Source organism: Balaenoptera musculus, chromosome 15 (genome assembly GCF_009873245.2).
Source record: "Balaenoptera musculus isolate JJ_BM4_2016_0621 chromosome 15, mBalMus1.pri.v3, whole genome shotgun sequence".
Taxonomy (NCBI): Eukaryota; Metazoa; Chordata; class Mammalia; order Artiodactyla; family Balaenopteridae; genus Balaenoptera; species Balaenoptera musculus.
Window position 1 is genome coordinate 53,159,568 of NC_045799.1, and position 12,515 is coordinate 53,172,082.

General features: G+C 50.7%; 1 protein-coding gene across 5 annotated transcripts in view; it reads left to right on the forward strand.

Moving 5' to 3' along the window:
- MGRN1 (mahogunin ring finger 1) overlaps positions 1-12,515 on the forward strand; it is a 67,254-nt gene that overhangs the window by 14,692 nt on the left and 40,047 nt on the right. For all 5 annotated transcript variants that reach the window (XM_036824987.1, XM_036824983.1, XM_036824988.1 and 2 more), the window contains exon 2: positions 12,206-12,324. In XM_036824987.1, the coding sequence (XP_036680882.1) occupies positions 12,206-12,324 (119 nt within the window). The remainder of the gene's footprint in view (positions 1-12,205; positions 12,325-12,515) is intronic.

Consider the following 12,515-nt stretch of genomic DNA (forward strand, 5'->3'; position numbering starts at 1 on the left):
GTCCTTGCTTGGTCAGAGCTGTTCTCAGCTCACTGTTCTTCCCTCCATGGGAGGGGAAGGGGTGCAAGCTTTTTACTTGCTGTGTCCACTCTGGTAAGGCTTTCACACGGCAGGGAGGTTTTTCAGGTGTCTTGTCACCTGTGTAAAGCTCCTTTGCATAATCGGCTCCTTTTATCCTTAGGGCATCCCCAGCAGCCCTCTGTCTGTAGTCTGCAGCTGGTGGTGTTCACCGAGGCCTCGTGTTACAGATGGGGACGCTGAGGCCCAGAGAGGTTGGGCTGCACTGAGTCCCCCAGCCTGAGTGTGGGGAGCAGAGAAGCTATTCTGTGCAATGTGTGAACGCGACCCAGGGGAATCGCTGAGCTGCGTGATTACGGTGGGTGGGCCCCAGGGGTCGGTCTCCGTACACTGTTTGGGAACAGCCTCTTAGCCCAAGGGGCTGTCTCTCACCTGGCGGGGTGATCTCATGGGCCTGGAGATGCTTCCCGAGATCAGCCCTCTCTGAGGGCAGTGACATCCTGATCCCTGTTGGTCAGGCCCAGCTGGGGCTTAGTGGCAGCGGATGTCAGGAAGCTGGTAACCGGGAATATCTGTGCTGTGGTAAAATGAGAAGAATTTTTGGCCAGTGGAATCAATGAACTGTTCCCAGACTTCTCACCTTCCCGGCTCCCCTCCACCCAAGTGGGAATGACTACGGAGGCAGCTGAGCGAAGCCACACCCAGTGCCCAGGTTCCAGGGCCACCTGTGTTTCTTAGAAGGGGGCCCCAGGGTGTCTTTGTCAATATCACGGTTTACCCGGCAGGGGTATCGTGATTTATAATAAGAAATACAAATTTGGTCTTCATCTGTTTCTGTCACAGAACTCCTCAAACCCTTGGAATTTCCTAAGGGATGAGTGATAAAGTGAAATGGGTGTCTTTTGATATTCTTAACAGATCCCTTTCAACCACACCTGAGTTTATACTAATGAGGTGACTTTTGGAAAGCACCTGAGGATGGGGGCTAGTTGCCGGTGGAGCCAGCCATGAGCTTAGAGGGCTGGAGATTGAGATGATGGCCAGTGGCCAATGATGTAATCGGTCTTATCTATGTAATGAGGCCTCCACAAAGACTCAGAGGGGCCAGGTTTGGAGCGCTTCTCAGTTGGTGAACAGTGTGGAGGTGCTGGGAGGGTGGCACACTCGGAGGGCATGGAATCTCCGCAGCCCTTCCCACGTGCCTTGCCCTGTGCTTCCCTTCCATCCGGCTGTTCCTGAGTTGTATCCTTTTGTAATAAACTGATAATCTAGTAAGTGAACTGTTTTCCTGAGTGCTGTGAGACACTCTAGCAAATTAATTGGACCCGAGAAGGGGGTCCTGGGAACTTTGATTCATAGCTAGTGGGTCAGAAGCATAGGTGATCACCTGAACTTGTGATTGGTGTCTGCAGTGGGGTAGGGGTTTGCAGTCGTATGGGCTGAGCCCTTATCTTGTGGGATCTGACAGTGTCAACTGTGTCCAAGTACATGGTGTCAGGATTGAAATAAGTTTGTAGGCCACCCGGGCAGTGTTGGATGAGAATTGGAAAATTGCCTAGTGGGTTGAAAACACTGGCTGGGCTGGCATCGTTGAGGACGCAGCTCTGGGTCAGCATGGGTTGTCAATGAGGACGCCACCTCTCACTGGTAGTGTGGCTCGAGCAGTTCCTTGATCTCTCTGTTCCTCAGTTTCCATGACTGTCACATAGGAATAAAGGTGTCATTCATCCACCTTCATTGGGCTCCTGCTGTGTCCAGGCCAGGGTGGTGATTACTGGGCTTGTCGGGATCAACACCATGCAGAGAGTTGGGCAAAGGCCTGCCAGGAGGGCACGGGAGGCCTCCGGGGAGTTGCAAGGCCGGAGCAGCCCATTGGGCCAGAGGGGCTGGAGAGAGCTCTGGGATCCGGGACATGGGCGGGGAGATGGTGCAGTGGGGTGGGCAGCGCAGAGCAGAATAAGAGTCTGCTGCAGAGTGATGAGCCGGAGCCTAGCCCGTGGGTTGAGCGAGGCCTGTTTGCCCTTGGGGATAACATCAGTGTCCCTGGTCCAGAGTGTCTGGAGTGTGGGGGACGGAGCCTGGGTTACCTGAAAATGCGCTGGAAAGGGCACTGGGATCCCATGTTCCCGAGACAGACGGTCCTTGGGCCTCGTGGGGCTCCTGGGGATGTGGGCATCCCATCTCCAAGATGCACAGTCCTGCTCTTGGGTCGAGGAGAGGTGAGGGTCGTCTGCGTGGGGGTCGCTCCGTGTTCTGCATGCTGGAGGTGCTGAGCAAAGGCCTCTCTGAGCACATGGAGGTCTGAGCAATGCACAGGGTGAGCCAAGGACAGTTGGGGTGTGAAAGTGTGGGCAGAGGATCAGCCTGCAGAGACCTCGAGGCCAGAGGCACTGCTGTGCAGGAAGGACTTGGAAGGAAGGTGGGCAGCTGCTGAGACTGGAGGTGGGAGGTGAGGGGCTCAGGCCTGTGAGCCCCTGAGGAGTCGGGGTGCAGGTGGGAGCTCTGAAGGGGTCCCGGGTTGTGTGCAGACATCCCATTTGCGTTTTAAGGGACCACCTGGAACGGCGTCTAGTCTGAGGATGCCCTGCTGCAGGAGCTCCGCCTCTGATGATGTCTCTTCACTCAGATCTCGGGGGAAACCAGGAGTTGGTGAAGCCATGGAGCTGCCCTGTGGCTGTGGTGGTCGTAGTGGTGGCTGTCCCCACAGGGATGCTGGGTGGCACCTGTCCTGCCCAGCTTCTTTCTGTTGTGGGTGTTTCAGAGGTTGGGAGATTTGGGTGAATCAGGCAGGATCACCTCCCGAAGGCCCCACCTCCTAACACTATCACATTGGGGCTTAGGTTTCAACATGTGAATTTTGGGGGACACGAACATTCACTCTATAGCAGGGTTCCAGACTCTGGTCTCTTGATAAACTCAGGTTTTAATAGAACTCTGGGGCTTCCCTGGTGGCGCAGTGGTTAAGAATCCACCTGCCAATGCAGGGGACACGGGTTCGAGCCCTGGTTCAGGAAGATCCCACATGCCACGGAGAAACTAAGCCCATGCACCACAACTACTGAGCCTGCGTGCCACAACTACTGAAGCCCGTGCACCTAGAGCCCATGCTCTGCAACGAGAAGCCACAGCAATGACAAGATGGTGCACCGCAATGAAGAGTAGCCCCTGCTCGCCACAACTAGAGAAAAGCCCACGCGCAGTAACGAAGACCCAACGCAGACAAAAATAAAAATAAATAATAAATAAATAAATTTATTTAAAAAAAAATAGAACTCTGGGTGCATAGCCAGTGTTCTTGGGGAGAACATTGAGGGCATGGTTTACTGTTCCCTCTCTCTCCCCGCCTCCTCGGAGATTCCTATCTGTTTGGCGTGGATCCTGCCTGACCCTTTCTTTCCCCTAGAGTCCATCTGTGCTCTCTATGCTGACCAACACTTTGCCTTTTGACTCTGATCCCAGGGAGATCTTTGCGTGTCCTGGCACCTGGCTCTTTAGCAGGGTTAGTTCACTTAAGCAACTAGAATGTTTCCAGTTTTCGGTTGTAAATGATGATCGTCACACACATGCGCACAGCTAGATGTGTAAAAGTGGAACACACAAAACAGAAAGGAACCCCAGAAGTCCGCTCGGCTCGCTCTGTGGCCCGTGAGGAAGGGGCAGCACCTCTCTGCCTCCACCTCCACAGGCCGTCACAGAAACAGCCTTGATTTTCCTCATCCTGGAAGATGATGAACACGTGTCTGCTTTACACCTGACTTGTCCTTCCACGCCTGACATATGTAAAGGAAAACAGCCGAGTTTAGGGGACGCTGGGAGCCTCCCGGGAAGGGCACTCTTGGTCTTTGTTTTGGTGGCTGTTCATCTGTTTGTCATCCAGGTCACTGGGACACCCATAAGTAGGGCAGAGTCTGAATCCCTCGGGCAGAGAGGAGGTGAGCTGTCTGAGCCCGAGTGTCCCTTGGCTGCGACAGCAGAGAGGGGACAGAGACATGGATTTGTTTTAGCCATAATTTTAAAAAATTAAAGTATAGTTGATGTAACAAATAACAAATTCTGGAGGTGGGTGTGGAGAAGTGGGAACCCTCCTGCACTGTTGCTGGGAATGTAAATTGGTCCAGCTACTATGGAAAGCAGTATGGAGGTTCCTTAAAAAATTAAAATAGAGATGCCATATGATCCAGTGATCCCACTCCTGGGCATATATCCAGAGAAAACTCTAATTTGAAAAGATACATGCACCCCAGTGTTCATAGCAGCACTGTTTACAATACCCAAGATGTGGAAGCAACCTAACTGTCTATTGACAGATGAATGGATAGAGAAGGTGTCGTACATATATACAATGGAATATTACTCAGCCATAAAAAAAGAATGAAGTAATGCCATTTGCAGCAACATGGATGGACCTAAAGATTATCATTAAGTGAGGTATAAAAACAAATACTAATTATCACTTATGTGTGGAATCTAAAATATGACACAAATGAACTTATCTATGAAACAGAAACAGACTTACAGACATAGAAAACAAACTTATGGTTACCAAAGGGGAAATTGGTGGGGGGGATAAATCAGGAGTTTGGGATTGGCAAATGCAAGCTAATGTGTATAAAATAGAAAAACAACAAGGTCCTACTGTATAGCACAGGGAACTATATTCAATATCTTGTAATAAACTATAATGGAAAAGAAAAAAATAAGATGGGTGAAAGCAAAAAATATATATGTATTTATAAATATATAGATAGACAGTTGATGTACAATGTTATATTAGTTTTGTACTGTTGATACATAGTGATTTGACACTTGCATACATTATGACAAGTCTAGTAACCATCTGTTCCTGTGCAAAGTTATTACGATATTATTGACCGTATTCCTTATGCTGTACATTACGTCACCATGACTTATTTATTTTATAAGTGGAGGTTTGTGCCTCTTAATCCTCTTCACATATTTCACTCAGCCCCCTCCCTCTGCCAACCACCTGTTTGTTCTCTATATCTATGAGTCTGGTTTTGTTTTGTTTGTTTGGTTTTGTGTTTTAGATTCCACACTTAAGTGAGTTCACGTGGTATTTGTCTTTCTCTGACTCATTTCACTTAGCATACCCTCTAGGTCCATTCATGTTGTTGCAAATTGCAAGATTTCATTTTATTTATGGTCCAGTACTATTCCATTTTATATATATATATATATATATATCTCACATCTTCTTTATCCATTCATCTACTGACAACACTTAGGTTGCCTCCACACCTTGGCTATTATAAATAATGCCGCAGTGAACATCGGGACGCATGTATCTTTTTGGATTAGTGTTTTTGTTTCCTTTGGGTAAATACCCAGAAGTGGGATGGCTAGATCATATGGCAGTTCTATTTTTAATGTTTTGAGGAACCCGCATACTAGCCATAAAGTTTGAGGATGACTCCTCTGAGGCCCTGGAGTACTGGGGTGGGTTGTGCCAGGTAGCTGGGGCTTCTAGGTCAAAATCAGGACCCGTGTCCTCTGGCAGGCCCTCTGGAAGGATTTCACAATTGAGACGCCCTTCTCACGTGGCTCATTATGTGTGACCGGCAGTGACACCACTGACTGCTGTCCCCTGTCTGTCCCCTGTGCTGTGGTACAGGGAGGTGCCCAGCACGGGATTAAGACATACAGTGGGGCTTCCCTGGTGGCGCAGTGGTTAAGAGTCCGCCTGCCAGGGCGGGGGACGCAGTTCGAGCCCTGGTCTGGGAGGATCCCACGTGCCGCGGAGCACCTAGGCCTGTGCGCCACAACTGCTGTGTCTGCGCTCTGGACCCGCGAGCCACAACTACCGAGGCCTGCGCCTGGAGCCCGTGCTCCGCAACAGGAGAGGCTACCACAATGAGAAACCGCTCTGTGGCAGAGAGTAGCCCCTGCTCGCCGCAACTAAAGAAAGCCCGTGCGCAGCAGCAAAGACCCAACGCAGCCAAGAATAAATAAATAAATACATAAGTAAAAAAAAAAAAAGACACAGTGGGCTTGGTGTCACCAGGTTTGAGCCGTGGCTCCATCACTAGCTTGGTGATCTCTGACCTCACTTTCCCACATGGAAAGTGGGGGCAGGTTCCATCCCCTCTCAGTGGGTTCCGTGGGGAACCCAGGCTAGGGCACTGACTCAGGGACATGGAAGAAGAGCCTGGGGGCTGTGGGGGTAGTTTCTCTTCTCTTCCCATCTCCAGGTCTTCCTTTTTGTTTCTCCCCCTCAGTTGTCTTGTCTTTCTCTTTCCCTCTCTCCTCTTCATAGCCCTGCCTGCTCCTCTTGGTTCCAAAGTGTGCACACACAGATGCACCTGCATGCACACACATGTACACCGTATACATGTGTACATGACAGATGCATGCACACACAAGCACAACACATGCATGCATGTGCACACACACCTACACACACACACCATGCACATTTAGATATGCACACACCTATCCACACATATACGTATGCACGATACACCTGTACACACACACAGGCACACACCTGGGAGCTGCTGCCAGTTCCCTAGGATGCACATTCCTCCTTTAAAAGTTCCTTTTGTTAAAATGTGAGCACTTAGGGCTTCCCTGGTGGCGCCGTGGTTAAGAATCCGCCTGCCAATGCAGGGGACACGGGTTCAAGCCCTGGTCCGGGAAGATCCCACATGCCGCGGAGCAACTAAGCCCGTGCGCCACAACTACTGAGCCTGCACTCTAGAGCCCGTGAGCCACAACTACTGAGCCCACGTGCCACAACTGCTGGAGCCCGTGCACCTAGAGCCAGTGCTCCACAGCAAAGAGAAGCCACTGCAATGAGAAGCCTACGCACCGCAACGAAGAGTAGCCCCCGTTAACCGCAACTAGAGAAAGCTCGCGTGCAGCAACGAAAACCCAACACAACCAATAAATAAATAAATAAAAATAAATAAATTTTTTAAAAGTATGAGCATTTAAAAACATACAGGAAGGGCTTCCCTGGTGGTGCAGTGGTTGAGAATCTGCCTGCCAATGCAGGGGACACGGGTTCGAGCCCTGGTCTGGGAAGATCCCACACGCCGCGGAGCAACTAAGCCCGTGAGCCACAACTACTGAGCCTGCGCATCTGGAGCCTGTGCTCCGCAACAAGAGAGGCCGCGATAGTGAGAGGCCCGCGCACTGCGATGAAGAGTGGCCCCCGCTTGCTGCAACTAGAGAAAGCCCTCGCACAGAAACGAAGACCCAACACAGCCAAAAATAAATAAATAAACAAATAAATAAATTTATAAAAAAAAAAAACAAAACATACAGGAAAACACAGAGAGTAATATAGGGAATGCCCTCCATTCAGAGTCCACAGTTAACATTTTTCATATTGTGAACTCAGGCATGTCCTCCCCACGTTGGTTTCTTCCTCCTCCAAGTGTGGGGTCCCACCATCTGCGCTGCGGGGCTGCGTTGTGATGTTTTCACGTCCTCCGTGTTTGAGTTGTGTTGGTTCTGCACCTGCTCTGTGCTGGTACTTGGAGACCCTGCTCCCTCCTTTACCTGATGTTTGGTTCCATCCTGTCACTGCCACGGTGTGTTGGACCATTTCCTTATCGAGCATGTGAGGTGTTTCCAACTTTTTATGCTTGAAAGTCTATTATTGGTCCCTATATTGTATGCAACCAAAATATGTACATAAATTGAAATTAGAATCTTAAAAAGGAGAATTTTTCTCCTGGTTTGAGTGGCCATTACAAATATCCAGTTGGTCAAAACATCACAAATATTACAGTTTTTATAAATAACAAACATAAATACTAAAAAAAAAAAAAAATTGAACATATATCTCTTAAGTCAGTGGATAGGCTGCTTTCCCCCCAGTTAATTCATGGAGTCACAGTTGAATAGAACCTGTTGCTGGAATGAGACGGCTCAGCAGCACTTCTAGTTCTGTTTTTCATTTTAAGTTGAGAAACTTTGTTCACGTAAATAAAGTAGATGGGAATTAACAAGGGTTTGATTTAGCAATAGCATCTAATTCCAAGTTATTTGCCAAAAAATAGAAAGATCATATAAAGATCTAATACCAAAAAAAATTGTTGATGATTTTCCAGCTGACAACTGAAGTGTTTCCAGTTCATAATAACAACCTTGTTGAGATATAATTCACATGCTACAAACTTCACCCTTTTAAAATGTACAATCCAGTGGTTTTTCCAGAATGTGGTTCCAGTTTTGTGATTTTATGGTCACTGATCTAACATCCTTGTCCCATGTCTCCAGTCTTTTTTTTTTTTTTTTTTTTTTTGGCTGCGTTGAGTCCTCGTTGCTGCGCGCGGGCTTTCTCTAGTAGCGGCGAGCGGGGATACTCTTCGTTTCAGTGCGTGGGCTTCTCATCGCGGTGGCTTCTGTTGTTGCAGAGCACGGGCTCTAGGCACGTGGGCTCAGTAGTTGTGGCTCATGGGCTCTAGAGCGCAGGCTCAGTAGTTGTGGTGCACGGGCTTAGTTGCTCCACGGCATGTGGGATCTTGCCAGACCAGGGCTCAAACCCGTGTCCCCTGCATTGGCAGGCGGATTCTTAACGACTGCGCCACCAGGGAAGTCCCCCTCCAGTCTTTTTAAAATAATTTTTCTTGTTTTAAAGCAATACACATTAGGGAATTCCCTGGTGGTCCAGTGGTTAGGACTCCGCCCTTTCACTGCCAAGAGTGCGGGTTTGATTCCTGGTCCAGGAACTAAGATCCCACAAGCCTCGAGGTGTGGCCAAACATTAAAAAAAAAAAAAAAAAAAGGCAATGCACATTAATTTAGAAAAGAAACAGTTAAAGCCTCCCCCCAAAAAACCTAGCCCCCCCCCAAAAAAACCCTCATCCGTTGCCTCTTAATCCGGAGGTTTCCGTTTGTAGCATTTATACCTCTGAAGTTATTAAAGCTTAAAACTACACTAAGACGTGCAGGTGTCCTGTGTATCGTCAGGTTGTGGAAAGAGCTGTGGAGGAGAATAAAGCAGGGAAGGGGGCTGGGAGTGGGGGGTCAGCAGGCAGGGTGGGAGGGCAGAAGTTGCAAATTTTAAAAAGAATGATCAGAAGAGGCCTTGTTGAGGACACATGAGGTCTAAGGATCAAGGCAGACTCTTGGGGTAGAACTTCATAAGCAGAGGAAACAGCAAGTACAGAGACCCTGGGGTACGGACGGGGTTGGCAGGGTCCGCCGCAGGCCATGGGGAGGAGTCTGGGACTTGTTTTGGTGTGATTAGGGAGGCATCAGAAGGCCCCTCATTATGAGCACTGGGATGTGGGAAACAGCCTTTGGGGCTGTGGAAGTGGGGAGACCGGGGAGTGGATTGCAGGACTCCAGCAGTAGGTGGTGGTGGCGTTGAGCAGCGTGGTGGCCACAGAAAAATGTTATTTTCAGGAGCCCAGAGAGGGTCACTCAGACTGGATTTTGAAGCCCATCATGTTAGTTATCTCTTGCTGAGTAACAAATTCAAAATTTAGCCATTTATAACAATAAATGCTTATTATCACGGTTTCTGTGGGTCAGGAATTTGGGAGTGGCTTCGCTGGGTGGTTCTTGTTCAGGGTCTCCCCTGAGGTTGCCGTCAGCCGGGCTCCAAGGTCTGATTCCCACGTGGTTCCCTCGCAGGGCTGGCAGGTTGGTGCTGGCCGGTGGCTGGAGGCCTCAGTTTGTCACTACATGGACCCCTTCATGGGGCTGTTTGAGTGTCCAGCACTGCAGCTGGCTTCCCCCCCAGAGCCTTGGAAGTCCCACTCGGTCAATTCCACAGTGTCCTGCTGGTTACACAGGTCAGCCCTGTTCAGTCTGGGAAGTCTCCCCAGAGACATGAACACCAGGAGGTGAGAACATGGGGCCTCCTTAGAGGAGAACCTCCTCACCCACTTTCTGCTTGTGGAGCGGAAATTCTGGAGGTTTGTTGGACATAATGTGATTGGGCCTTGTGGTCCCCCAGGGGGAGGTTGGAGCAGGATTTTCCGGGCCAGGGGCCTGTCTCTGCCTGGAGGGCTTTGCAGGGATGGCTGGGCCCCAGGCCTGATTCCGCCTCGTCTGGAACCTTCCCTCCAGACCAGTGCTGCGCGGCCTCTGGATCCACCTCAGGGCCTGTGAGCAGCGTGGAGGTCCTGGCAGGGCGGGGCCCAGGCCGCTGCTGGGCTTCCGTGCACCCTCTGTCACGTGCCACTGCGGCCCTGACTTGTCACAGAGCCTAGCGCATGTGACTTTGCTTGTCGGCTGTGCTGTGTGCCATTGTCACGGCCTAATCACAGTCCTGGCGGACCAGGTGGCTCCGGGCTGGCTGCCCCCGGAGCTCCCAGCTGACACCCCTCTCACCTGCCCTGTGATTCGGGCTCAAGGTTGGGTGGGCCACAGGCCCACCTGTCCAGAGACAGGTCCAGAGACCGCCTGTGCCCCACCCCAATAGGGCCAGTGTGGGAACAACCACCTTTTTAAAGCCTTTTGCACGTTAAAATCCACTGATGCTCTCAGTGCGGTAGACGGGACTGAGTGCAAATCCCAGGTGATTTTGGAAGGGCCCAGGTGCTTCCCTGCATCACACTTAGTCTTTTTATTCTGATAAGTGCACCGCGAGTGGTTCATGTTCAGTGAAAAGATCTAACATGGAGCAGAACGTCTGGGCTTTTGTCCACGCCGCACCTGCTCCCGACTGACTTCTTGGCAGCTTTTTGAGTGCGTCCTTTTGACCATTCTCTGTGTACTCACAACTTGCATTATGCACACCTAAGTGTGTGCAGTTACCTCTCAAAAGGGGTTTTGGAATGCATCCAACAAATATTCCGTGACCATTTTTCTGCGTCAGTATCCAGGTCTGTTTGACGCTCTTTAGCAGCTATTATATGGTGTTCCATAAAATCAGGAGTATTGTATTTATTTAACTAGTCACCACTTTATTCTTTTTCTCTCACTGCGGTTGGCTCTGTCTGGTTCCTGGTCCACACGTGGGTTGGGGCTACGCCCTGGCCTGATATGTCCTGGCTACGTTCCCTGCAGTCAAGAGCCACCAGCCTGGACTCCTGGTTCTGGGCCTCCCAGCCTAGGCAGCCAAGGCTGTGTCCCGCGTAACTGGGGTTGTGGTTCTCAGGAAGGGCACACAGATCCATGCAGGGCGCCCACCAAAGCTCAAGGGGCCCAGAATTCCCTCTGGTCCACAGAATTCACAGGGCCCTCTGGTTACCTGGCCTTTCTCTGTGCCAGAGAGAAACGGGGGACAGTGGGCAAGTATCAGATCAGGAAGCCTGGGGGAGGCAGTACTTCTAGTGTTTCCCCAGCAAGGCTGTGAGCTCAGTTCTTTGAAGCTGACCCATGTCCGATGCCTTGTAGCCATCTATTTTTACAAGAAACGTGAACTTAGTGCCTAAGTGTGCCAAGGACGTATAACCTCAGTCCTCATGGAGGGGAGTCAGATAGAAATGAAATAACTCAGGTCCACACAGCTTTACACTGTGGCCAGTACTGAGGTGAAAAAGTACTCAGGGCTCGGATTTGGGGTGGGGAGGCTGATTTAGTCTGGGGGTCAGAGAAAGTGTATTCGTTTCCTATGGCTGCTGTAACGAAGTGCCACAAACTGGGTGATTTAAAACAACAGAATTTATTCTCATAGTTCTGGAGGCCAGAAGTCCAGAATCAAGGTGTCCACAGGGTTGGTTCCTTCTGAGGCCTCTAGGGGAGGCTCCTTCCCACCTCTCCCAGCTTCTGGAGGCTCGAGGCACTCCTTGATTGTAGCCGCGTCACTCCAGTCTCTGCCTCTGTTGTCAGACAGCTTTCTTCCCTTTGTGTGTGTGTGTGTCCACATCTCCCTCTTTCTCTTATGGAGACACCGGTCACTGGGTTTAGGGGCCCCCATCCAGTCTGACCTCCTGTTAACTGGATTCCATCTGCAAGGTCCCTATTTCCATACAAGGTCACAGGCACAGGTGCCAGAGGTGAGGCCTGGGACATGTCCTTGTAGGGGACGCAATTCAACCTGCTGCAGAAGGAAGTGATATTGGAGCGGGGGCCTGGATGAGTCCAGGAGTGGGGAGGAGAGGCCCCGGAGAGGGGCAGGTACAGAGGTGGGGTGGGCCAGGTGGAGGGGCTGAGGCTGTGTCTGGAGCTGGCCTTTCTCAGGCTGAGCTTCTCGGCCATGAGATGCTCCCATTGGGCTGTATTGAGCCTCATCATCTACAGTTGTGTTTCCTTTTTTAACCAGGAAACTACTTTGCCTCCCACTTTTTCATGGGAGGTGAGAAATTCGACACCCCCCACCCTGAAGGTTACCTCTTTGGAGAGAACATGGATCTGAACTTCCTGGGCAATCGCCCGGTCCAGGTGGGTCTCGGTGGGGCTGGGCACATGGGCAGTGGTGGCAAGGCCCCTGGCTGCGAGCAGGCACCTGCACCGAGTCTCCCCAAACGAGGCGGAGGTGCCATCTGGATGTGTGCATGTGATGTGTGCGTGAGGCCTGTCCCCCCTTAGAGGCCGGATGACTGAGGGTTGGTCCCTGGGGTACAGGGCAGCTG